The following is a 24,619-nucleotide window of genomic DNA, read 5'->3' on the forward strand; positions in this document are numbered from 1 at the left end:
CCAAGCAAACAAACTGTGGGACCCTCCACACCAGATGACTTTTCAGCCAAGCACAGGCCTGCAGAGCAGTTAGAGTTCAGCACTAAAGAGTTTCCAAATGGATCAAGTTCCATAACAACTGAGTCACTGAGGCTGCTACAGGCAGGCAGCAGTGGAGAGGAAAAATATTAATCAGATAATGCTTTGTAAAAATAGCTACCACTATTTACATTTATAGGACATAGCGACTCCTCTCCAGAACTATTTGAAAATGCCTTACAAACAAGAAAGACCAAGACCTGCAAGTGCAAGGCTCGCAACTGTGGAGCAACCAACAACATCCTACAGCATGATACCCTTCAGCATTAGGGCCCTTTTCGTTCCAAAACTCTAAGCAGAGTTGGCAGAATTTAGTCACCCATTTAAAATTTGGCAAGGACATTAGAGCCATAGAGATAAAAAAAAAATGTTAGATCCTTAATAATTCACTTTTGATTTTTCGTTTAATGAGAGATTTTTTTATACCAGTAATTCTTAGACTAACCTGGTGTGGTAATAATGGCATTCCTTCTATGTCATCTGTTTCTCTAGCTTCCATCACTGCAGTATCTTAAGCAGAGGTAACAGTGCAGGATAAAAAAACTGGATTTGATAAAGGCTTAAAAGAAAGATAACATAATAAATATTCTTTCCAAAGACTGCCTTTAGGGGTGTCTGGGAAGAGAAGAGAAATAGGGAAGGAGAAGTGACAGAGGTGTGAAATGCATCTTTTTTCATTATAGAAGGATACATTTTCCAGCAAGGCTGGCAGCACAAGTCACATTAAGCCACAGCTGAAGTTGCCTGCCTAATTCCTCTGGGATCACACTGAAAACATACCCCATAATCTTATGGGATGTGTTAAAGCTTTGCTGGGACTCACTCAGCAGAAACTGTTTGGGATTATTCCACACAGCACTAATTCCGTTCCGATTTAAAGGGACACCATCAACCTAGTTTAGACACAAGACGCCCTGTCTCAAGACTGTCCAGCTGTAAACATCTTCTCAATAGCTGATATTTTTGCCATTTGTGTCCACTTTGGTTACCTGGAAATTAAAAGGAAACAAAAAAAATGGGAAAAAAACAGGATTATGTTAACACGATGGATTCACACCTATTGATGGGCATCTGAATAACACTTTGATAAATGAGTATAGTGATCTATTGCACTTACTTCTACGTGCAACTAACACACTTACGTTATTTCCCATGGCTGGCTCCAGCAAATGTGTCGCAGGCTGCAATTTAACGTCAGTAAGTAGAAGTAAATATTTTATTCAAAAGGCAGGAACTAACACTTTTCATGTTATCAAACCTGATTTCTCTTCAAGACTGCAGCTTCCGTACCTGCGGAATTAGTGTTAGCTTTTATGTTATGGTGTTCTATGCTTTGTAAATAACAAAAAAGGGATACTGCCAATGCCCTCCTTTTTATGAGCCTAGAACATGAAATTGAGAGGAAGAACTAAAGCAGCCATGAAATCCCCATTAAACAACTAATGGTTTCTAAAGCATCTTGGAGATATTCATTTTACAAGGCTTATGCTGCAATCTTCTATCATTATTTTAATGAAATAAAGCCTCTATTTCCAGAGGCAACTTTTTCTTTCAAACGCAAAAGGCATTTCGGTTACAAAAAAAAAAAAAAAGGAAAACAATTCTGGAATAGGATTCAACACAGAACCAGCAGGAAATTCAGAAAAGCTATATTAAATGTTACCAAAGATAGGTTCTTAAACTTTGGAACAGCAAATAGAACAATTAAGACTCTCAGTTACACACATCATTATGTTTAATATGAAAAACATTTCTAGATAGAAATCATTCATAACAAAGATCCATACCACCTCTTAGATAGCATCTTACATAGTCACAGCTGAAGGAATGTGAAATATTCATTTTAGGTTTCACCTATTATATTGTGTGCTTTTTGTCCCACACTTTGCTTGGGAAATAAACCTAAACAAATCAGCTTCACTTTGTAGATCACGTGAAATTCACATCTTGACTGCATTTAAATCAATATTGGTGGCAAACTTAAATTACATGAAACAATTCTCCAGAAGAACACCACAATCAGAACGCACACCCAAATGCACCCATTCAGCACGTGACATTCTCCAAGAGGCCATAAAGATTCACATTGCAAAGATGACAAGGTAAGCACATTCTAACAGAATAAAACCAGACTGCAGAGATTTCAGAAGGTGGCACGTAGTCAGCAGGAGCTTCCAGGCTCAGCCTGCAACAAAGGAACAGGTCTAATGCATTCAGGCAAGAAACATTCCACCTGAATTCATTCACAGTCTGGTCTTTCCAGTGTGATCAGAGGCCTCTTTGCTTTCTCAGGATTGAATCATTTTCTTCTGCGTGTCAAAGACGTATCTTTTAAAGAGAAGAGCGATGGTAACAGGTTGGGCTGAATCATTCTTGCTGCTTTCATCCTCTTTGTTTGCATCTCCCTTCCCTGCCTTAGATTTTTTCTTGGAGGCAGCAGTGAGAAGCATCTTGGTTTCTGGCTTCAGCCCATCTGTAAAAACCAAGAACACGCATGACAAAACGGCTCAACATCACATTTCGGTGTGTCTGGAAAAAATGAATAGGCAACTTTACTTCTGAAGCCAACCAAAGGAAATAAGAAAGTACATCAGGTACATTAGGAAAGTTACATTTCTGTATCACTTCTGGACTATGGTAAATTACATGAAAAGACAGACAAGCCTTCAGACATAGTTCACAACAGCAAAACCCCAAATCCAGTGCAGTTTCCTACATGATCATTCCCAGACCCATTCCACTGCACACCCTGCAACACACTTCTCTAAGCTGTATCTTTCTACAGCTTTTAAAGTATTAAATGCAGACAAAAATTTAAACAAGCCAGGCCAACTTGCCTGGTCTAGGTCTTTTACTCAGCAGACCTTTCCTATTATTTACACACGTTTCCCAGTTTCCTCACATCAGTGAGAGCATTTATAAAAACATAGGTCGTGAATGAAAAATAACAAGTGCTAAAATACTGAAATTGTATAGAGCCCTATACAAAGGGAAGGTTCTTGAATGTCTTTAGTCTATCTCCTAGGCTTGCCATAAACACACTGCTTAGTTTTAGCAAATGATACAGCCCTTTTTTAATTTTGGGCTAAAACACAGCTAAAGGTTACAACTCACTTCTTAAGGGAACCAGAATTAACCTTTGTATGACTCTGGGGATCTAAACCAACTTGAATTTTTTCTCCAGATATTTGTGTCCAGACATAAAAGTTAGCCCTTTTCTTCCTAAATGGATACGGCTCACTTAAACTTTCCTATTTTATTTTGACTTGACACATTGGTGACATTTTAGAGAAGAAATGCAAGATAGCAAAGTCCAAAGAAATACCATAAAACAGGAAAGATGCAGCTCCTAAAAGACCACTCCTGAAGAATTGCTTTCTTAAAGCAGAAGAGAGCAAACTCCTTGGAAGCTCATTCAGCACCACCTGAATACACTGAAACGTGGTTCTCAGGCACTTGGCCAAATTCAGTTCAGGTATTTTTAACCTGTGGTGTCACATAACCTTATCTCAAATACTTAATCAGCTTCTCCCCCCTCATATTGAAATTCAGCTGTGGATTCTCATATCACAGCCTGACAAAAAGATTGAGATGCTTATGATTTACTGGAGACAGGAGGTCTACAAGCACAGGTGATTTGCTCTGTTCCAGACACCTCCAGAGAGCACTTTCAGCTGATTGCACGGGGACATGGCACCAGAGCCCACCTGCTTGCCCTGCTGTGTCAAGTAGCAAATTGTTCCAAGCCCCACACGAAGGGAAGGCAGAAACAGGGAAGTGTTGAAGCAAGACTTGGAAACCGCCCATCTGCCATTTCATAACCAGAGGTTCTGAAGCTGCTCTCGTGCCTTGCCCTGCAGCACAGCAGCGCGGGGACTTTCACAGGCAGAGGGGTCTTGCTTCTTCCAAGACATGCAAGAGCACGAGAGGAAAACAACACAACGTACATAACGAAACAAACTACGCCTCACACTAAGGTTGCAGAAGTCCAGCCTAAGGCAGAATCAAATTCACAGAGTTCTGCAGATCTCGTGTTTCGCAGTCACGGCAGCAGCAGATTTCTCTTTTCAGATCGAATACAAGAAAGCAATGACTATTTCATTGTGGAAATAATTGAGAGCGTTTTTCCTTGATGGCTGAAAAGTCTGATAATGACTATCTTTGCACATGTAAGGTTCAATTAATCAAACTAGATGATATGGTGTGGCCTGACCACATACTTATTATATGGTTTTATTATATGGTATAGTCATGTTTGATGCAGCTATTTCTTTTTTTTTTTATTGGACACTTTCATACAAATCCCATTAATATCATTAGTGTTACAATCACTCCATCTTCATTATGCAAAATAATTTACCATTACATGAAAAGCAACTTATTTCCTATTTGGAAAGCTCCAAGATCATCCTGGGTGCTGCTAGAAAAAACAGCAACACACAAAAGTGAGGAAACCAAAATAAAAACAGCAAAAAAGAGTGACCTCATGCAGCCCTGCTCTCTACCTTTGCAGGATTTATTTCCTATTGTATGCTTTCTACTGTTTTGACCAACCTAATTGTAAGTGTCCCTGAACAGTGTTTCCTCCACTTTCCTGGGAAGACCATTTACTTCTCTGGACAAAGAAACATTTTATTTTGCTCTCTAGTTGGTTTCCCCTTCTTGGTCTTATCACTAGTGCTACGTTGCTGTTACTGGCACATTGCTGTTTAAGAAAGATGTTTAACTCCAAATCCTCTCAGAAAGACACACTTTAAATTAATTAAAGCAAACAAATCCTAAAACACTTCTATTTACGTTAGCAGGCTTCGCGAGACTAATTTCAAAAAATGCTAATTGACGGAAAGGAGGGAGGAAGGGAGGAGGTGTGACATTAAAACTGCAGCCAGAGTTTTCCCTTGCGGGTCTCTGGCGCTCGGCAGGCGGCTGCTGCCGTGCGATCCTCCCATGCAGGCTGTAGGGCTGCCGGGCACTGATGCCTCCGCACCAGGGCTGCGTCAGTATGGGGGCGAAGTCCTAGCCACGAGGATGAAATCACCTCTGATAAAACTGAGCTTCAAAAGCTTCCAGTAAAGCCAAGGAGCACTCGGACTGCCCGACGTGAACATTACACCCCAACGCTCAGTATATCCTCTTAGGTGTCTAAACAAAGAGCCCCGTGCTTGAAAAATGTCTTTTTCAAGAAAAATAGCATATACTGCACATGTACAGAGGAAAACACTTAAAACCAAGCAAATCTCACCTCCTCCAACCTATCAGTTCCACTTCCAAACATGGGGAAGTAAAAATGCCTCACCTGCAGCTGTTAACACCTATTTGGATTCAAATAAGGCATCCCTGGTAAGAAGTTTACAGAAATGGAAGAATGTGATGGCTCCTACATGTGAAATTATGGGCTGAGAGCCAAAGGCAGCCCAGGTATTATTAAATTCACAAGGCATCTAAATTACCTAATCAGATCCCACGGCCCTCATTCTGCAAACAGATTAGGTGGCTGGCATCATACCCTAACAAATGGCATTTTCTGTTTTTCTGCTCTGGTGCCAGGAGGTCTAAGGGCTGAAGAGGCTCTGCGATACGGAGCAGCACAAAGGACCAGGCAGGGAGAGACGGGCGGGAGGCATAATCGGGGTTTCATCTACCTCCACGGATTTCTCGCGTTACACACAATGCATGCTTTGCATTTTACAAAACCAAGGAAATGAAGGGAAATATATCTGTCACCAAAGAAGACATCAGACCTTTAATAGCTGAAATGACGGATATTTTTAGATGGAGGTCTAGTTTAACTTACTTACATTAAGGGTCTAATCTCTCCTGAACAATAGCTATGTTAGCTTGAATACATAGTGAGAAATCTGTTCCATTAATTAAGTGCTGCCTGTACTACTCGGATTTGTAGCAAATGTTAATAGATTTTTTTTTCTTCCTCTGTTGGACAATTACTTTATTTTTCCAAGTTGCTAATGGATTAAATTGAAAAGGTCCATGTGTTAAGAAAGACTTTAGCTTCAAAGTTCTCAGAAATGCCTTGCATACAACAGTGAGAAATACCTATATATTAATATTATTAATGGGCAGTCCTCAGAGGCATAGAAGAGATCTGAAAGCTTAGCAAATTCATTCCCACCCATCATAACCATGTCTGTAACAAGAAGCACCCAGGTCTTGTGTAAAATATACTTGTATATACTAACCTGTGTTAGATATGGAAATCTAGTAGTAAAACAGTTCAATCTACTTTGTTCTTTTAGTTTCAATTACTACTACTAATTACCAAATAAGAATATAGGCTCTTATTCTTGGTCTCATCACAGTCTCAAGGATTAATCCAAACTGAGCCATTAACAAATGCAAAAATAAAACCTGCCAATTTGTAAACTCAAATGAAAAGAAATACATCATCAGGAAAAAATATTTTCCAAGTCTAAGAACAGTTTCATATGCACAAAATACAGGATAAGTGCAACATTTTATACAGTTTTTACAAATAAATCAAGCTTCTTAGTGATTTGCAGTATCTCAGATTTGAAAGCATTGTGTCCAGCAGTTTTACAATTACTCATAAAAGAAGTCCAGTTCAGTTTGCATGGAAACATTCACGTTCCAGCAGCTTAGTATGGAAATTGCACATTCTGGAGTTCTTATGTCTAAATACAGGAAAACAATTTTAATTTTACTTTTTTTCCCCTTTTCTCTTAAATGAAGATATGAGAATCTATGCAAGTTCTAAGGTTTCTCTAATGCTACGTGTTCTTCTTATGATAAACTTAATCAGAGGTCCCTGTAGCAGGGACTCAGCAGAGCCTGGTGTTACACATTCCCCTGCTGACCGCTGAGGTCTCCACGTCCGGCCCAGGGGATCATCTCCATACCAGACTGCTGGCAAGTGGCAGCCAGCACATAAATCACAACACGCACATACAGCACATAAATGTCCGTAACCAGCAGGGTTTGCTTGTGTTTTGTTTTTACGACTACTACGTCAGCTGGAAAGAGGAAGAAAGCCAGTGCAGTATCTTTTCTTCTAATTCCTTTTTCTATTCCAACTGCAGGATGACAGACTATTGCTATTGCTGTGCTTTCCCCCCACCTACATACAGGTAGCAGCTGAAATAAAAATGTAAGTTTAATACTACTTTACATTCTACACTATCTCCCTACTTCACATCCTTCTTCAGTGAATGTTGTCATTCCTTATTAGTGTCATCTTTGTTGGCTTTTCTTTTGCTGCTTCTGCTCCTTGAAAGGATTGCCAAGGGTGGCCTCTGCTATTTCTCCTAAAATCCAGCTCCTTCTTCTTCCCTGACTCCCAATTCCACTTGCTATTCTGCATTTCAGCAGTTGACTCTTTCCTTTTCCAACTTTAATTTTCAGATTTCCCATCTCCAAATTATTTCCTACTTCCCCAGATCATCTTCTCTTAAATACTGAAGGATAGTCTTGTCTCCTTTGAAGATAATTAAACATTTAAATGGAAGATTTTAAAGACTGAATGCTAGACACATTGCAGATGAGAAGCTAGATAATAAAGTATCTCCTTGTAGCCCAGCCAGAGATGGGAGTAATTTTTAAGCAACTGATAAACACGTCAGTGAAAACAGGTGTAATAATATAGGTCCCGGGCATGCTCTCCAGCACAGCCAAGGAGAATCATTTATTTTGCTGAACTTCAACAACTTCCTTTCTCATATGCACACACGTAGAAAAAAATGCTAAGCATGCTAGCTAGCACTGGTGAACATGAAGGTACTAGCTAGCATAGATCATTACAGATTTTCCTTATGGCATTTAGAATTGTAATGGTATGAAAATTAAATTACAAGATTTCAAGTTTCTTGGTTCATGAGAACTTGACTTCCAGAACAAAATCACAAATCCATCCTATCAGCAGCAACAGAAAAAAGTCAGTAAATGTACTTCAGCAAGTGCCAGCAGTTTGCTGAGAAAGTGTTGGCCCAGAGAAGGCTCACAACTCTGGTCACACTTTTAGGAAAAAAGATTGAGGCTACACCAGTAGCAGTCAGTGGAATAGAAAATACTCCTTTTTGCATTCGCAGTTCAGAGATTCCTAGACTATTCTTGACCTGCTGATACTGTTTCCAAACCTGCCATTCCACGCAGGAAATTGTGAACAGAGGTTCAATGGGAAACTGAACTGTTCCCCCTTCTCTAAATGTTCTATTTACTTCCTTTGACTACTGCAGATAAAAGACTCAACAACCTGCAATTTCTTGTTACCTGTCAACATTTAAATGTTAAAAATTGATGGAACATCAGAGAACAAGTTAACACAGCACATTTGATGTCAGAAGTAATTTTTATCCTACGTAAACGTAACCTTTTAGTATGACAGACATTTTTCTTTCTTCCTGAGGCAAGGAAAGAAAAGAGCAAAACTTAAAAGAGGCAAAGGTTTGGGGATAATCCTTACTCACAATGGATTATTCGTAACAGCTGTTTTTCACAGTTTCAGGATTTCCTTAAATAGAACCCTGCGAGCCTGAACCCTCATTACACAGTTAAGGAGTGTGTGCCTGCATCAACTCTCCTGCTAACAGAGTACAAAACCCAGCTGACCTGAAAACCAGAAGTGACTAGAGGCCAACATGAAGACATCCACCCCAGTCCGATGCAGGGAGGCTGTGTCAGAGGGGGAAGACTGCACTCTAATAAAGCTTACTGCAATGACTGGCACTTGCTGGTACTGCAGGACTTCAGAATCCTGTAGTTCAGCATAACACAAGAAAGAACAGAAAACGTAATATCCTGTTGCCTGAATTCTTTATATTATGCTATTGGGTAGCAATTCTGCTTCTCTGCTAAAGATATATCCAGAATTTTAACTTTTGATTTTATTGCAGCTGAGGTGGTCATTTCTCTCCTCCAACACCCAGCAAACTTGAGCTGATCAGCAAAAGGCTCTCTTTCTAAAGCCTTCCAAGAACAACAGTACTGTATTACTCTGCCCATAAATTCTATATTGAGAACATCAGATATTCCACATCACAACTAGTAGACTGGACGGCTGGTCAGGTATAGACTGCTGACCCTGTCTAATTTGGTGTCCCATCTGCCTGTCATTAATATATCATGCATCAGAAAAAAAACAGAGATGAAAACTGGGTCTTGAGCTAGAGTCTGGGATCAGTTAGAAATACCCTACCAGACATCAAGGTCAACACCCACCAGCCTTTCTAGCCAAAAGACTTAAGCACAGTGCTCCTACTGGAGCCGATCTACTCTACTCCTAGGCATTCATCACCACGATAACAAGCCTAATGTAATTACCTAGACAATTTCAATGTAATAGTTGACCAGAGATTCACTCAAGAAACAAGGGATACTCCTGCTGCTGCCACCCCCAGGAGCTCAGGATTTGAGCTTCAATTACTTTCACAGATCAGGCAATGAACTTTACTTATGTAAATCCCTTCACAATTCTCCACTAATTCTATTTTGAATTCACACCACCTTTTCCCGCATCTCTTGTCAGCTCTCTTCAGAAATATTCTGATGATTTTCAAATTCCAGAGTAGATTCATTTTTCTCTTTTGGCTGGTACAAGATCTGCTATTATCACCTTGCCTGGCTCGTGAATATTAACAGAAGTACAGCATGAAGTTGGCCAGTGAGAGCTATCAGCCTCCAAGGAGGCCGGGAAGTGGACTCCTTCCTTCCAAATGAGAACTACCCTAATGCCTCAGCATGGCACTTGGGATCTACTCAAAATATCCATAATTCATTGTTTGATGACAAAGACCAGAAAAAAAAAAAGTCTTACAGCCACTTGGAGCAGAAGTAGACTGCCGCATGCCCTGACCAAACGCTGCCGTGACAGCCAGCCTGCAGAGCTGCTCCTGCAGCTCCAGCTTGGTAGGCTCTGGTTGGAAATCCTTAACTACTAAAACATTTTCCCATAAATTGGGGAACAGCTGCCCCACACCACATCACAGAGGGCCGCAGTTCAGTGGTGAACTGAACTGAGTCTTGTGTATCAATTTGTTAAGTTTATACAGGCTTCCAGACTGAAAGGCATTATTACAAGAGGTGGTAATGCTGGAAATAACATGGATTTCATTATGGGCTCCCACTTAGCAGAGAAAGAGCTAATCTTCCTTGATGAGGAAGACAGAAGCCGTTTTAATTCAAGAGGCTGACCTAGGTGAAGTTGGGGCCAAAGCTGTATTTGGAAAGCTCTCACGTCAAGCTGGACACAACCCTTTCAAGCTCAGTGCCAACTCTACACAATGGCTTGAACTGCACTCTCCGGCAGCCCTTAAAGGCACATTTTGTATCTTGGCTTTTGCTGCAAGCAATCAAGAAAGAATGCAAGAAAACAAAACTGTTTCCCAAGCACTGTTTGCTGGTGCCATAATTAATATAATCAAACAATTCCACAAATTGCTTCCAATTGCTGGCGTCACTTTCATGTGCAGAGCCAGACTTTCAAAGAAGGGCCCTTCTTGTCCTACATCCTTACGCTGGTAACCCTTGCTTCACACAATAGTAAACAAGCCCTCACTAAATAGTGTAGGGTAATTTGTACTGTAATAGGTCCCCAAGGCACCATGGACACAATTTGAAATGCCATCTAATTTTTCTTTTTAATTAAAAAAGCAGTTACTATATTTAAACAACAACACAAAAAAGTTCAGAGGGGACGGTTTGGAGTTTCCCACAGCTCTCTGGGACTTTTCTCAAGGTCAGGAAGAGTTTTACAGGCTCAATTGGTACAGATTTTTTTCTTTAATTAGTCTGCCATACCCTCTGCATGAAGTCAGCGTCTTTATTTTCAGTCTGATATTTTTCATATTGCTAAGTGGAGCTCAGGCTCCAGTATCACCTGAAATCTATTAGCAGCTGAATGGTTATCAATACCATACGTCCCTATACATGCCTTGCCTGTCCCACCCTCTCCATAGTCCTAAAACTTGCCATCTAGGTGGAGGGCACTCAGCATACCACATTGCATTGAGCGTGTGCCTTTAGTTTTATACTTTATTTCCAGCAAAATGCTCAGGATACATTACCCGATTTCCAAGATCTACATTATGTAACCACATTTTAACCTGTTTTTTGTTATGATTAAAACCCAACACCAGATACAAATGGACCACTATCATCTGATGCCATGTAGCAGAACAGCTTCTGCACCTGACCCTTCTCCCCTGCCAGGTGTCACTGCCCTGTAACCACTTCATTAAGTAGCCTACACAAACCCCCACACACTTTATGTTATTTGCAGTTTCCACTATGGGTTTTCCAAAACATATCCTAACCCAACATACCCATCAGCCCCAAATAACAGCTCTGAAATGAAGTAACACTGAAATGAAGTGACACTTAAGGTCTTAATTTCTTGGCTAGTTGGCCATACTGCAATACGCATTGGTTGAAAGTACCAAACCTGACCTTGTCTTAGAGGCCAATCTGTATCTCAGCAGCCGTTACGTTGCGTGCCACAACCATCTGTTGGCTAAGCCCTTCTAGGGCACCTCTCTTGAAGAAGTCTTTACACTTTGCACTCCTGGAACATAGCTCTGGCTTGTAGGCTTCACACAGTTGTTTCTGATGCCAAGCACTAACACAGGTTACATCAGAGACTCCAGGGCACAGTGATTACAAGGTCTTGGCTATGCAAATTACATGCATACACAATACAATAAACCAACTCACAGAGCTACAAGACAGCAACTAAGGTAATCTTTGTCTTCTAATCCAACACCGTCCCATTAGTCTCAAGGAAAGGATTTTCAGAATAATTTTTGCACTGGCTATGTATATGTTTTCAGAGCTTTAACAGCTGCAATTATGCCAGCTGAATTATTATACCAGCAATTATTCATAAACTGTTTTCTCTTGATGGTCACTCAAAGTGCCTGCAGTCACTGAGATCACACTCAAGTGCGATGCTCGATTCTCTCAGTACACCAGCAGGAAGAGCTCCCCCAGAAGGAAGGAATACAAAAGACGGAGCTGGTTGTGCTAAGTCTGCTGATGATGTGCTTCAGTGTTCTTCAAACACCACGAAGCAAAACAAGTAACCTAGCCTTCTAAAGTGCATGGAAAATGCCCAGCACACAGCAGAAGCAATTGTGAAAAAAATGGAACTAATAAGGGCATCAAATTAATACAAATATACAAAACGTAGTTGGAAGCCTGGGAGCGTAGACAATTGTAGTTCATCACAATTCAACAGTAGAAAAATTACAGGCAGATCAGCATGTAACATCCAAGACTATTCAGAACACTCAAAGACGGAATAGTGTCTTAAAATCACAGTTATTTGGACCGGGAGGGGAGGATGGTTGTTTATTTTTAGAACTGATCATCATCTCTAGCAACAACAGACATTTGCTGCTCTGCAGGTTGCCTGGGGATCAGGACTCTGCTAAAGTGAAGCTGATCTTATGACAGATTCTCTTTTAAAGAAATCCACCCTCTCTTTTGCAGAATCACAGTCCTACAGGATTGCATTAGCACAATAAATATTGACAGCTAAATGGCTATACAGAGCCAAAACTTGACCTTCACTGCTTACTACTCAGCACAATGGATTTCTGTACTCACACACAACTCAGCGTTCCCTTGCAGGAGTCCTGGCAGGAGAACTCAGTATAAAATAGTATAAAACCATGACTTCTCATAACACTTTTACATAGCCAGCTTGACAAAAGCCCCTCTTTCATCAGGCCCTCTAACCAGTTGCACTTGCAAGAGCCTGGATACATACAAACTCACCAGCACTGTTCGTTCTCATCACATGGCTTCTACTACTGGTCTGGGGAACCAGGCACATCTGTGCTACTGCACCTCTAACAAGTACTCTTCCAGGATGCAAGAGAAGGAAAGAAACATGCAGACATCAACGTAAGTGAAATCTTGGATAGTCTAAGACAGCTGCTGTCCTAGGCACTTTCACAAATTTTACTATAGTCACGGTCCTTGCTAATTAAATCCTCAAATCAAGAGGGAGAAAATCACCAAAATGTCCCAGAGAATTTAGCTATGTTATCTAGAAATAGTTCAAGGAACCACTGAGTAAAGGAACTTTCATAATTCTGAGCCCCATAGAATATCAAGGCGGGACTAAATTTAACTTGGGCATGGGAGTTGTCAGGTCAGAGCCATACAGCAGTGCACTGAAGATACTGATTTATTGTCAGTACCTATAAAATAGTACGTAAATGAAACGAACAATGCTTATGCTCTGAAACAACTAAAAATGTTTTGATTTCAACAAAAGGGACTAAAATTTCTCCAGCCTAGTAAAAAGGCAGCAACAACAACAAACAGTACCAATGTACAATCTCTCTTACAGCAGCCTTTCAAAAATGCACACAATGTGGAAAAAGTTCAGGTTCGCAGATCTGCCACAGAATCAAAGGCAATTCATTACAAAGCAGCTTCAAATCAAAGTGCTGGATCCACAGGCCTGTCTGTAATCCTCCCATCTTGCTTGCAACTCTTGATGTGGAGTAGGCACCACAGAAGCCAGTTAAGCTGGACCAACACTGCTGACTTATCCCAGGCATCTACTGCTCAGCGCTGGTCCAGAGTTTAAGTTTGGCGATATTCATCTTCCCCTGGGCTGCCTTTATACAGAAATCCTGAACAATGGGACTTCAGAATAAAGAATAAAACATTTTTAAAAAAATTAACTTCTAGGCAAGGGCCTTTAATGCGATTAGAAGGGGGAGGGGGATTGGATAGCAGCTTTTTCTTTTTTATGTTATGTATATTGTGTGTAAACAAATATGCAATTTGCTTTAAAAAGATAAGGTGATTAAATTTTTATCGGGCTTGTACTCTGTTGTCACCACAACAAAGAGAATTAGGAGGAGAAAAGAAAGGCCTTTTTATTTGAATTATGCTCTTACCAGAGGTTCTCTACAGCACAGCTGTAAAGCCACTCAATGTTCTCCAAACAGGCCCTTTGATTGCATTTTATTCAACTTGTTTGCATTTGGAGCAATCGAAAGGAAAAGAACGCTCCACATTTTGATGTCTTAATGTTCCTTAATACCTTCTTTAATTTGTATTAAGCTTCTTAACTAGGGTGATGAATTCTTCAAAAACAATAAAGACCTAGTGCAGAAATCTTTCACACACCATGAAAATTGAAATTATAATGTATTCATGGCTTTTTTTTTTGTTATGAAAAAACATCATTTAGAAGAAAGATTTAAAGTATAGAGAAAAATCCTGAAGTTGTACAAAAATTACTTGATCCACAGAAACAGATGAAAGTTCAAACTAATTACTACAAGGGAAATATAATGTTGTGGGAGGTGGAGCAGAAGAAACAGTATGAGAATCTTGGGTTACTATGAAGTTTTCAGTCTTTTAATAACCTATAAATTCCATCTCTATGACTTCCTACAAAAAAAGGACTCTGGAAATTTGTGTAATTTTATTTTACCAAGTCCAATCCAAATGTTTGCCAGTTTTTGTATTATTCACAGACTTCTCCCCTAAAATGGCTCTCCAGGTTCACAGCTCCACAGTGTATTTCCCTCCAACCTTCTTTCACAGCCTGCCAAGACCAACAGCACGCACCGAAATCGGTGAACGCAGTAACGGAGCGCTCCAACACCCCCAGCTGTAGCAGCTTCGCGGGGTGTGCGGTCCCTGGGTGAGGTTCCCATACTGAAATGCCATACACAGGTGGGATCTCAGTTAAATGGGAGGCAGGATGCATGAGAAAGGCAAGGGGCGTGTAATAAAAAGTACAGGAGAGGCCACCCAAGGGACATGACTGGATGGGTTTGTTTTTGCAGGCACTATGTTTTCCAGTTATTGTTACAGGATGCTCAGCCTGGTTAAACTTCAAACACAAAATATTTGGCCCATGGAATTAAATCTACTCTCAAATACTCCAATATTCTTAAAAATACCTTCTGCAGCAAATGAATGCAGCTTTCAGTGAAAGTCCACTACTGTATTAATCACCCTCAGCAGGGAACATCCAGACAAGCATATTCTTGCTTTCCATCCCAGTTTGTCTACTTTTTAATTTGATGATCTAATGGAACTTTAGTTCTTCACATACATGTGCACATACATATAGCCACAAATACCTCATTTTGCTCCGTGTTTTCTTCCACCAAGTCTGGAGGAGAAATGAGCCAGCAAACCCCTGTGCAGTGCCTAGAGCTGCGCTAGAGGCTGGGGACATGGATATCATGGCAGTGGAGACATGAGCATCCTAAGCCAGTCTTGAACTACATCAAATCACCTAACAAATCACCTTGAAAGAGCAGATTTGAAAAAAAAGGATATATCATTTTCATCTGAAATTACTGTTATTTTCTGTTAACTTCCACCAACTGCTCACCTCTCTTCCTTTTTAAGCAAACTTCCAGAAAGTTCAAATTAAAGCCTCATGAGAACGCCTGCCACATTTACAAAATGCTCATGAAAAAAGCTCACTTAGCTGTACCAGCAACCAACTGGCCACAATAATTAAAACAATTTAAAAAACACACTGTGCTGACTTTACTATAAAGTAAAACAATGCCGATCTTAATCTGAGTGCACCCCGGGTGAAACGACACCTCCCCCTCCTGAACAGGGTCACACCATACAAGCACAGAAGCATCACAACCTAACTAACGCAGCTTAAGAGCGCATATGGATCACTACAACAAAACTGAGGGAGCTTTCCCAACAAGTACTGAGAAACTGCAGACCATCCAAGGCAACGCAGAATAGCTTCATAAACCAGAAAGCTGTGAGTCGTCACCCTCTACCACGGTACTGTGTCATCTTCACATCTGTCCTACAGCAAATCACTGATTTTGCAGCAAACGGTGCTGAGAGACAAAGCAATGCTAAAATGGAAAAGAATTGAAGCACAATATTAACCTTTTATCCAGTAATGCCTACTGTATTCCACTTAAAAACTTTCCTTTGCATTTTTGTAAGCAAGCACATAATTTGCATGTGCAAAGCAGTATGCAACTAGTTAGAAGCCTTAACTGTTGTATCTATGAAAGTTTGTGCCTTTAAGCAGAAATGATTCATGAATTTTAATTTGTTTTAAATGTTGAAAGATTCCACCCAAGTAAATTGAGTCAACAAGCCAGCAAAGGATGAAGACATGTATCTGTTTTTTATTTAAGAAATAGAAAACTCAAGTCTATACATTTCTTAGTTACCCACAAATCCTCTAGCAGTGAAAAACACTTTGCAATAACTACGTCTGCTGCATTTGTTCTAATTAAGACACTATGCTTCTCCCTATTCAGAACATGCTGGTTGAGCACCAGAGCCTTAACTGATTCTCTTTGTGTTACTTACCTACTACTATTTTAAAGTGTTCTTACACAAATGAATCAGCCAAAGATGCTGGAAATTAGGACAGGTGGAAAAGATTTGTAGAACAGGAACTCTAATGATGCTGAAGCAGCTAACAAAATCTTAAAAATGTTAGAAGTCACACTGCCCTCCAAATTCATACATTTAAAATGGGTATTTTTTTTTTAAAGCATAATTATTATTCATATTTACCTCTTCAAAATCAAGACTTTCAGTTCAGCATTTTAATGCTTTTTCTCCATAAATCACAAAGCCTGGAAATAAACCTCTGAATCCAAAGTTGATGTTTTCTAATAGCTATTTTACAATACTTGGGCTCCAAATAAACAGCAAAGACTAACGCAGCCATATGGTGATACATTTACAAAGGGGCAGACATACTAAGACTTTAATCAAGATTGCCCAAGGTGCAGTACCAACAAGACAGTGACAGATTGAGCACATACAAAGAACTTAATACATCTATCCATGCCACAGCGATACTTCCATTTTTCTAGGCAAGCACCCAAGGGCTGGGTTTCCTTCCTCATCACACTCTTCCCAGGGCACAGGCTGTTCTAAAAGCTAGTCAAGTAAAATATCAGAAAATGCAGGTACACCTTCTGTCCAAGTCCACGGGAAGTTGATTTTAAGCTTGAAGCAGATTAGCTTTCCTAAGCCATCCCCTCAAAAGACTCCCCTCTTCTTTCTGAAATTTCCAGCCACAGATGTTTGGGAATACGATGTAGGCAATTCACAAGGCTCAGAAGCAGAAAGCAGTAACAAGCATACTAATGCCAGGTGACTGGCTGGAAGAGAACAAGTTCCAGAAGCCTAACTTTGAAGGCTTCCACTACCAGTGTCAATCTGCTTCAGTGCCTGAATCCAAATCCAGCAGTGAGAGGGAAAAAGGTTCACAACTATAGTATTTCAAGGATGTTAATGACAGTCAGGTCAGCCCTACGGAATATTGACCTCCTATCTGAAGAGTCACTGCACATTTCCAAAACCCCCAACTTGTCTTGACTTGCATTGCAAAACCCATACCCACTCCTCCCCCAAAAATTAGTGTTTCCAGGGAGCACAGTAAAAGGCAGCACTGAAGGAGAGGAAAATTAGATTATAAAAGACGTAACATAACCAGCCAAAACACACAAACAAGTTAAAAATAAATTAGCCCCATTACCAAAACCACAAAGGCAGCATCTTGTGTGATGACTGCTCATTTCATTACGTTTGGGTTCCAGTACAGTCCATTTCAGGAGCAGGACTTCCCACATTTCAAGATTTATTTTTCTTGACAAATAGCTGTTAAACATTTTCCTTGTGCTAACATATTAACGTTTGTGATATCCTAACCTACTCAAAGACAACACAGGAATGTAGTTTAGCCTATCAACCTAAATAACCTGCAAATGACCCTACCAAAGTATGGAATATCTTTTGCCTGCTTGCCCTGACAAAGAGTTGCTAGAATATTGGACTTCTTGAAGGGGAACAGAGAGGAAATAAAACATTCACATTCAAATCACATTTTATCTGAAATTTATTCTCCATTTTCCAACTAGCTCCCCTTGCTCACATTATGATACTGCTCCAGTCAACTCTGCACTTCACAACATCTACAAAGACATCCAACAAAAAGAAACAGTGTCCCATCAAATACCCATCTGTGACTGTGTTCTCTATTTAGACCCCTGCCTCAGGGTTTTAATTCCATTCTCCTTTACTCTCTAGTTAGCCTCAGTGGTCCTGATGTCTCCACTTATTGTTCAGGGCAGAGCTGATCAACTGCAGGTTCTGTGACTGCAACCAAGAAGCCATTTACAATTCCAACAGCTGTTACTGATTTTGCAGCACAATCATGGCAAATCTGTGGTTTAGACTCTCCCTCCTCATGAGGAGGAGGAAAACAACAAGAACAAACAAAAAGAAAAAGAAACGGGAAAGACTGGGAAAGTCACGTGGACAGAGGACACAGCCTGATGAGATAATCGTTTTGCCTTCACAAAACACTAGCAGCATAGGAACTACTATAGCACATCACGCCAAGCCTGAGGTCCTACCTTACTCAGGTTGCTTCCTTATCAACAGATACTGGAGGACAAGGAACTCTACAGTGCACTACAACATCATCACATTCTCCTTTTAAAGACCTACGTTCCCTGCAGACAGCAGCACCTGAGGGGTAGAGCTACCTCAGGTAATGCCCAAGGAAGCGGTCCCACGAGGAAGCACATCTCTGTGAGGGTTAACATGTCAATCCCTGTGCACACACTTTGTTGGGCTAGTTCAGCTTTCACAGATGAAAACAGAAGCAGCAGCAGCATTTCCTCATCCTGCATATTGACAACATGAGAACGTGTGTTTTACATGCAGTTCATCATGGCTACAGATCTACAGTAAGTTTACATTAACACTTAAACTGCTAAAATTCAAGCTCTGGTTAAAAATTATGTGATGAAAGGAAAAGCTTAAGCGAAAAGCTGAATCTTTACAAAATAAAACAGATGCATTCCCTTCCAAATAGGTTTAAACCATACGTCTTAGCAAGATTTTCCTCAGGACAGTTATCCTTTTTCCCTCTGAAGAAATACTGTATGGGAGACCCAGGGAAAGACAAGTCTGACTCTTGGAAGGAAAGTGGATACCTTGCCTGAGACTCATGAAAGTGGTTAGAATCAAGGCAGCATCTTAACTCCATCTCAAGAATAAAAAAAAAAAAAAAAAAATCAGCCCTCATGTCTTAAACGAACATATTTAAGACAGCCAGTGTGGTACCCACGTTCTGCTCTATGTGCAATAAAATCTTCAGTTTGCAAACAGGAGTGAATCAGTCTTATTTCCTGTATTGGGCAAAAAAAACATACTGAGCAAAAAGCACACTAATATCATTTCTGCAGCGAGTGGTAAGTACAGAGCAACTATACTTTTAGGATTATGTTTCACATATACATGCATCATCTTAGACCTGCTAACAGTGTTTCACTAAAAAAGACACCAGAGATTAGAAATATCCAAATGAGACCTGCTCAACTTCCAGCTCCAAAGTATACTTTTAGTTAATGTCATTGGAACAAAAAATAAAAAAAATAAAAAATTGCCATAACATGAGAAGAACCTCGCACTCGGCTGTGCTGACTTCTAATGGAAGTTAGTTTGTGCTCTGCAATCTAAAATTATAATGGACAGACCACTCCATTCCCACCTTTTATTCAGTCCTATTTTACTACTCCAAATATATACTACCTAAATTTGTATACTCTTTAACAGTAGTTAATCTTCAATTAAAATACCTAGAGCAGAAACTTAGATAACTGGTTTAAAAGGTAAAAGCTTATTGACAAAAACGTATTCTTCATATTGCCTTTTTTTAATTCTGCATATTAAAAATGTCATTTTTGTGACTTGAAAAAAACATCTTCAGGAATAATGAAGGCTAACAAAAGACTGAAGAGCAGTAATTTAAAAAGCTCCATATGTAGCATCCTGATTACTGTATCAGTCCCATTTCCATAACGAAGGGAGAAGTCACCAAACTGCTGCCTGTCCTTTCTGGTGATGAGGAAAGGGCAAAGAGGACAGAGTGTTTTCAAGGCATCATCCTTCAGGCTCTAAAGGAAGAACAAGAAGTCTCCTGCAGTACAATATGTGGGTGTCAGTGTCCGGCACTTTTCTGGAATACGGTAACCCCAGCTCTGGTGGTCCCTGCACATGTACTTAATTTGGAAGCAGCTGGGTTCAAAAGTTTATCCTCACTTTTTGACCTGCAAAGGTTTAGTGTGTGGGCGTGTGCAAGTGTGTACATCATACCACACAAGCTGAAGATGTGCAGCCACAATATACAGTTTGCGAGTGCTGATGTGTATAGTTTTGCAAGCAAAGCACATTACATATTTTTAAATATCGTAACATTATCTAGCATACATTGGATTCATTGCACTGAAGGAGCATTCAACCTTACCAAGCCAAACATGGACAACTTGCATTTTAAAATTCAGTAGGGTTCCGGAATTGATTGGCTTATTTTCAAAAGAATACATTAATTTGCTAATGCAATACTACCTACTTAGTTTCAACATGCTTCATAGAAAATACAACAACCAAATTTGCAAGCCCAGCCAGATTAACGTCACTTACATGCCTGCCACAGGTACACCTGAGTAATGGATACAATAGCCCAAGAATTATCTTCATATTGTTGTACATCACAGCCACTCCGAACTAAAGATGTAAGTGAAGCTGGGTTGAAGTAAGAGAGGCTGGGAAACTAGAAAGCACAGGGAATCTATAAAAGTCTGAAAACACTAAGTTTGTTAGTATTAGTGACAAAGGTACAGTCACAGACTGGTAGAATAGTCAGATGTCAGAAGTTTTAATGTATTCTCCAGGTGACATCTGAATATTTTCTTGAATTGCTCTAAAGCACTCTACAATTGGAGGCAGAAATCCCTGATCTTGCCACAAAGGATATATTTTTCAGCCATTTGTCATTTCAGAGCTCAGCCACAGAAGCAAGTTAGTGCATAACAGCTGAGCTTCGGTAACTGAATACACTCCTCAGCACATCATACGCACAACAGAATTCACTGGGATTTTAAGAGAGATCTGAGATTATGAACATATAGTTCATTTGTGATGAGGTTTGAGCATTCAGATACTGACTATCAATGAGATAACAAACAGCAACTCATCAATCCATGGAAATGTGACAGTATAATTGAGAGCAATAGTTTCCTCAGCACTTGCGTTATTCTGAAATCTTGAATCAATTGTTTACAGAAGCTCTCCACTTGTGTTGATAGCAGTAAGTGCTCTACATACCACTGAATCTCTAATAATTCGTAATGTGCAGCATGTATGAAGTAGTGGTTTGTTTTATTTAAAAGATAAAAACACCACACGCAATGGATAAATAGTTCATGAGGGGAAAACAGATTTTCAAATGAAACAAGCACTTTGTGTTTGTTGATAAAGTTGTAATTTTCAGTCGGAATTACACAACAGTAACTCTCTATGACAAACCAGCTCCAAATACAACACGGAAAAAACACTTGGTGTGCAACACAAATCAAATAAAGTCTGTAGGCATAATGACACAGAAAATAAAAGTTACTTAACAGAAGAGCCCATACATCAGCAACTGAAACTGCAAATTAAAACATAAGAAGGTGCCCCAGGGGGAACACTTAGCACAAAGACACTACAGACAGCAAGTCTATGAAGACCAGACTACTTGACCAATGCCAAAAAAATGCAAGTCTCTCTTCAAAAGTCCCAGGGACAAAAAGTGAAAAGTTAACGATCAGAGCCATTGTGCATGTCAAACTTTCTTATGACCCAAAAACCTGTACAGCTTTCCAGGGAAATTTCCGGTTTTCAACAAAAATGTTTTATCCATTGCATTAACTTCATATCTGATTCCCCCAAAGGTGAAAAATAATGGCATAAACCCTCCAAGATGACAAAAATTGTACTTCTCTTGTTATACAGTCACATCTAGTGCAAAAGAAATGCTTGTGAATTATTATAGTTTTAGCATAGAGTAACAATTACTTTTTTAAACAAAAAAATAACAATTTTAATGTTTTACCAAAGCAGAGAAATGAAGTTCATTGAGCAATAAAAGGACAATGAGGGAAGTGGTGGCTCTCCAACACTGCAAATAGCCCTGGGGCTGACAGCTCTATACAAGAGATGCCACCGTTTGCTGCTGCGCGTGGCATGGACAGCACATTTATTCTCTCATAAGTAAACTGGATCCTACTTGTTTTTATGTATAAGTCTGGAGGGACACTAGACATTCAATGATTGAAATAAGAATACAATTGAACTAGTTAACTGTTGCTTATTTCAATGAAAACTGAAGAACAAATACCGCCTTACTGATGCCCAAAAACTGAAAGACAAATTGCTCTTGGGATATTATAGCCTAAGGGATAGATGCTTGGGTTGGGAATTAAGAAATACAGGCCTAGCAAGTTTTGTTTGACTTAGTTCACAGTATTATTCCATCTGTCTCAGTTTCCCCACTTATGAGATTACGAAAACTACAATCCTTTATACAATGCCTTGAAATATACAACCCTTTTTATGTAAAGAAGAGCTATATATTAAGTTTACAAAGCAGCATTGTTGATGAAACAGCCTGTTCCTTTTAATTTCATGTTTAAACAACTCCACTGAGGTCTGAAGATCATGATTTATTTTCAATTTTTCAAATTTGCAAAAAAAGACTTCTCTTGGAGATGTAATTCATGAGTTTAATGTTTCATCAAATATGCTTTTGTTAAGTGCTGTTGAACAGGCACATTACTCAAGGTCATAAACTAAGCCAAATCACAGGCAACTACGCAACTCCTGTCCGTTTTCTACAGCCTCCATGCCTACCACAGAAGGCTAATTATTTTACAACAAAACTCGAGAAGTGTATTTTCTCCCCTAGAGCCACATTTGTTCATTGTTTCAAAAAGTTCTCTGCTCTCAGAGTATGAATTCATGTCTGCAGTTCAAGTTTTCCCATCAGAACCACAGTGCTTAATCCATCCGTACACCATCAAGAGTCAAGCATGTAACTTACCTTCAGCACTAACTTATGATCAATGCCAAATTTAAACCACAATGAAAGAAAACATAGATGAGTTCAAAGAGAATCAGAAACGTCTCTCAACTTTTCTAGACTGTGGTTCTTGCAAGGTCATTGGTTAAAAAACAACTCTAAATTCTTCATATTTTCAAAAAATAAGAGTAATGTCTAGAACCAATTTATGTACCCACATTCTTATTGTGTCTAGTTTTGGAAGAAGTATCAATATAAAATGACCTGAGACATGAGCCAACCACTGCCACTTCCACTGCATTAAATGTTAGAATTGATCTTTTAGGCTTTTAACCAAAAACAACAAAACCAAAGCCAACCATCTCCACACAACCTTCACTTGCACCACAGCAGGAGCAAGTGATGAAGCAGCCAGATCAGAGCAGAAAGCCCCTCAGCATTACACCTTGCTGCCATGAAGCTGTGGACCTTTACAGCACCTCCAATGCCTGGAGCAACCTCTACTGTTAGGAAGCACCTGAGAAATGGAGGCAGCATACAGTGCAGGACAGTATGCAAGTTTCCTATCAGGATACTTGAAAAGCAAGCACAAGCTATGCATAGACATATTAATGATAGGACATTCTACAGAACATCTTCCTTCGTACAATCCTATAAGATACTCCTACTTTATACAGTCAAAGACTAAAGCTCACTAATGGCAATGAAGAATAGCTCGTGGAACTTTGCCAATTGTGTTACCTTGCTGTGCCAAGAACACTGATGTGTATCGAGTTCTTTGAAATAGGAAAAGTCCTGTGACATCACACTTAAAAGGTACCAGAAAGATAGTGAAAAGAAAATCTAAGTTTGCTAAAACTTTGATCTTTCCATGCCCCTACAATTGGGAGTTGCCAGAAATTAAGGAGAATTAGGTCATTTGGAGAACTTCTCAATATATTACGGAATATTTCCTGAAAGTCCATTTCCAGTTACACTATCAGACTATTTCCCAAGTCTCACAAATTATGTGACCACCAGTTTTCTTCTGAAGATTAATCCCCAACCAACATTAAATGCAGTGGATCAAAACACACTACTGTGACAAACTATTTATCAACAGTCAATGACAACAGGCCCATCATCTTACTGGCTGACCTGATAACTAACCTAAAATCAAACCAACTGCAAAAGCTCCACAAGCTTAGCTTGTACCAGTGGTGAAACAAAACACCACATTGCTCTTCACTGCACTGCAATAAACCCGCTGGCAACTTTACTTAATCCCTCTCTGCTCTACCTCCTTGGAACACAGGTAATATCTTCCTTCACTGGGGTAAAAAGGAGAGGATAAACTTCATCTGCTTGTGAAACATTCAGGCACTAGCAGGAAGATGAGCACTATAAAATATCTGGAAAAAGAACTTGTAAATATTAATATAATGGATAGCAACTGTTTCATAATGAATATAGAGTAATAAAATTCACGTATGAAAATGCAAAATTTCAACCTGTCCAGCTCTGCCCAGAATCATGCCAAACAAGAACTCCACATGCAATTCCAGAGCTTGCCAGTCTTCTGCAAAAAGCCATGCCTCACCCTCTTTGCCTTGTACTGGAATAGTCACAGACCTTGGTAAGCTTTTTAAGCATCAATGTAAGAATGAATTCAAACAGCTTAGAATTATCAGTTTTGCCACC

General features: G+C 39.7%; 1 protein-coding gene across 1 annotated transcript in view; it reads right to left on the minus strand.

Annotated features, from left to right (window-relative positions):
- Window positions 1-1,713: 1,713 nt before the first annotated feature.
- EEFSEC (eukaryotic elongation factor, selenocysteine-tRNA specific) overlaps window positions 1,714-24,619 on the minus strand; it is a 123,878-nt gene continuing 100,972 nt past the window's right edge. Inside the window, exon 8 of the mRNA XM_040568841.1 lies at window positions 1,714-2,551. Within this exon, the coding sequence (XP_040424775.1) occupies window positions 2,367-2,551 (185 nt within the window). The 3' untranslated portion in view covers window positions 1,714-2,366. The remainder of the gene's footprint in view (window positions 2,552-24,619) is intronic.

Source organism: Cygnus olor, chromosome 10 (assembly GCF_009769625.2).
Source record: "Cygnus olor isolate bCygOlo1 chromosome 10, bCygOlo1.pri.v2, whole genome shotgun sequence".
NCBI classification, from domain to species: domain Eukaryota; kingdom Metazoa; phylum Chordata; class Aves; order Anseriformes; family Anatidae; genus Cygnus; species Cygnus olor.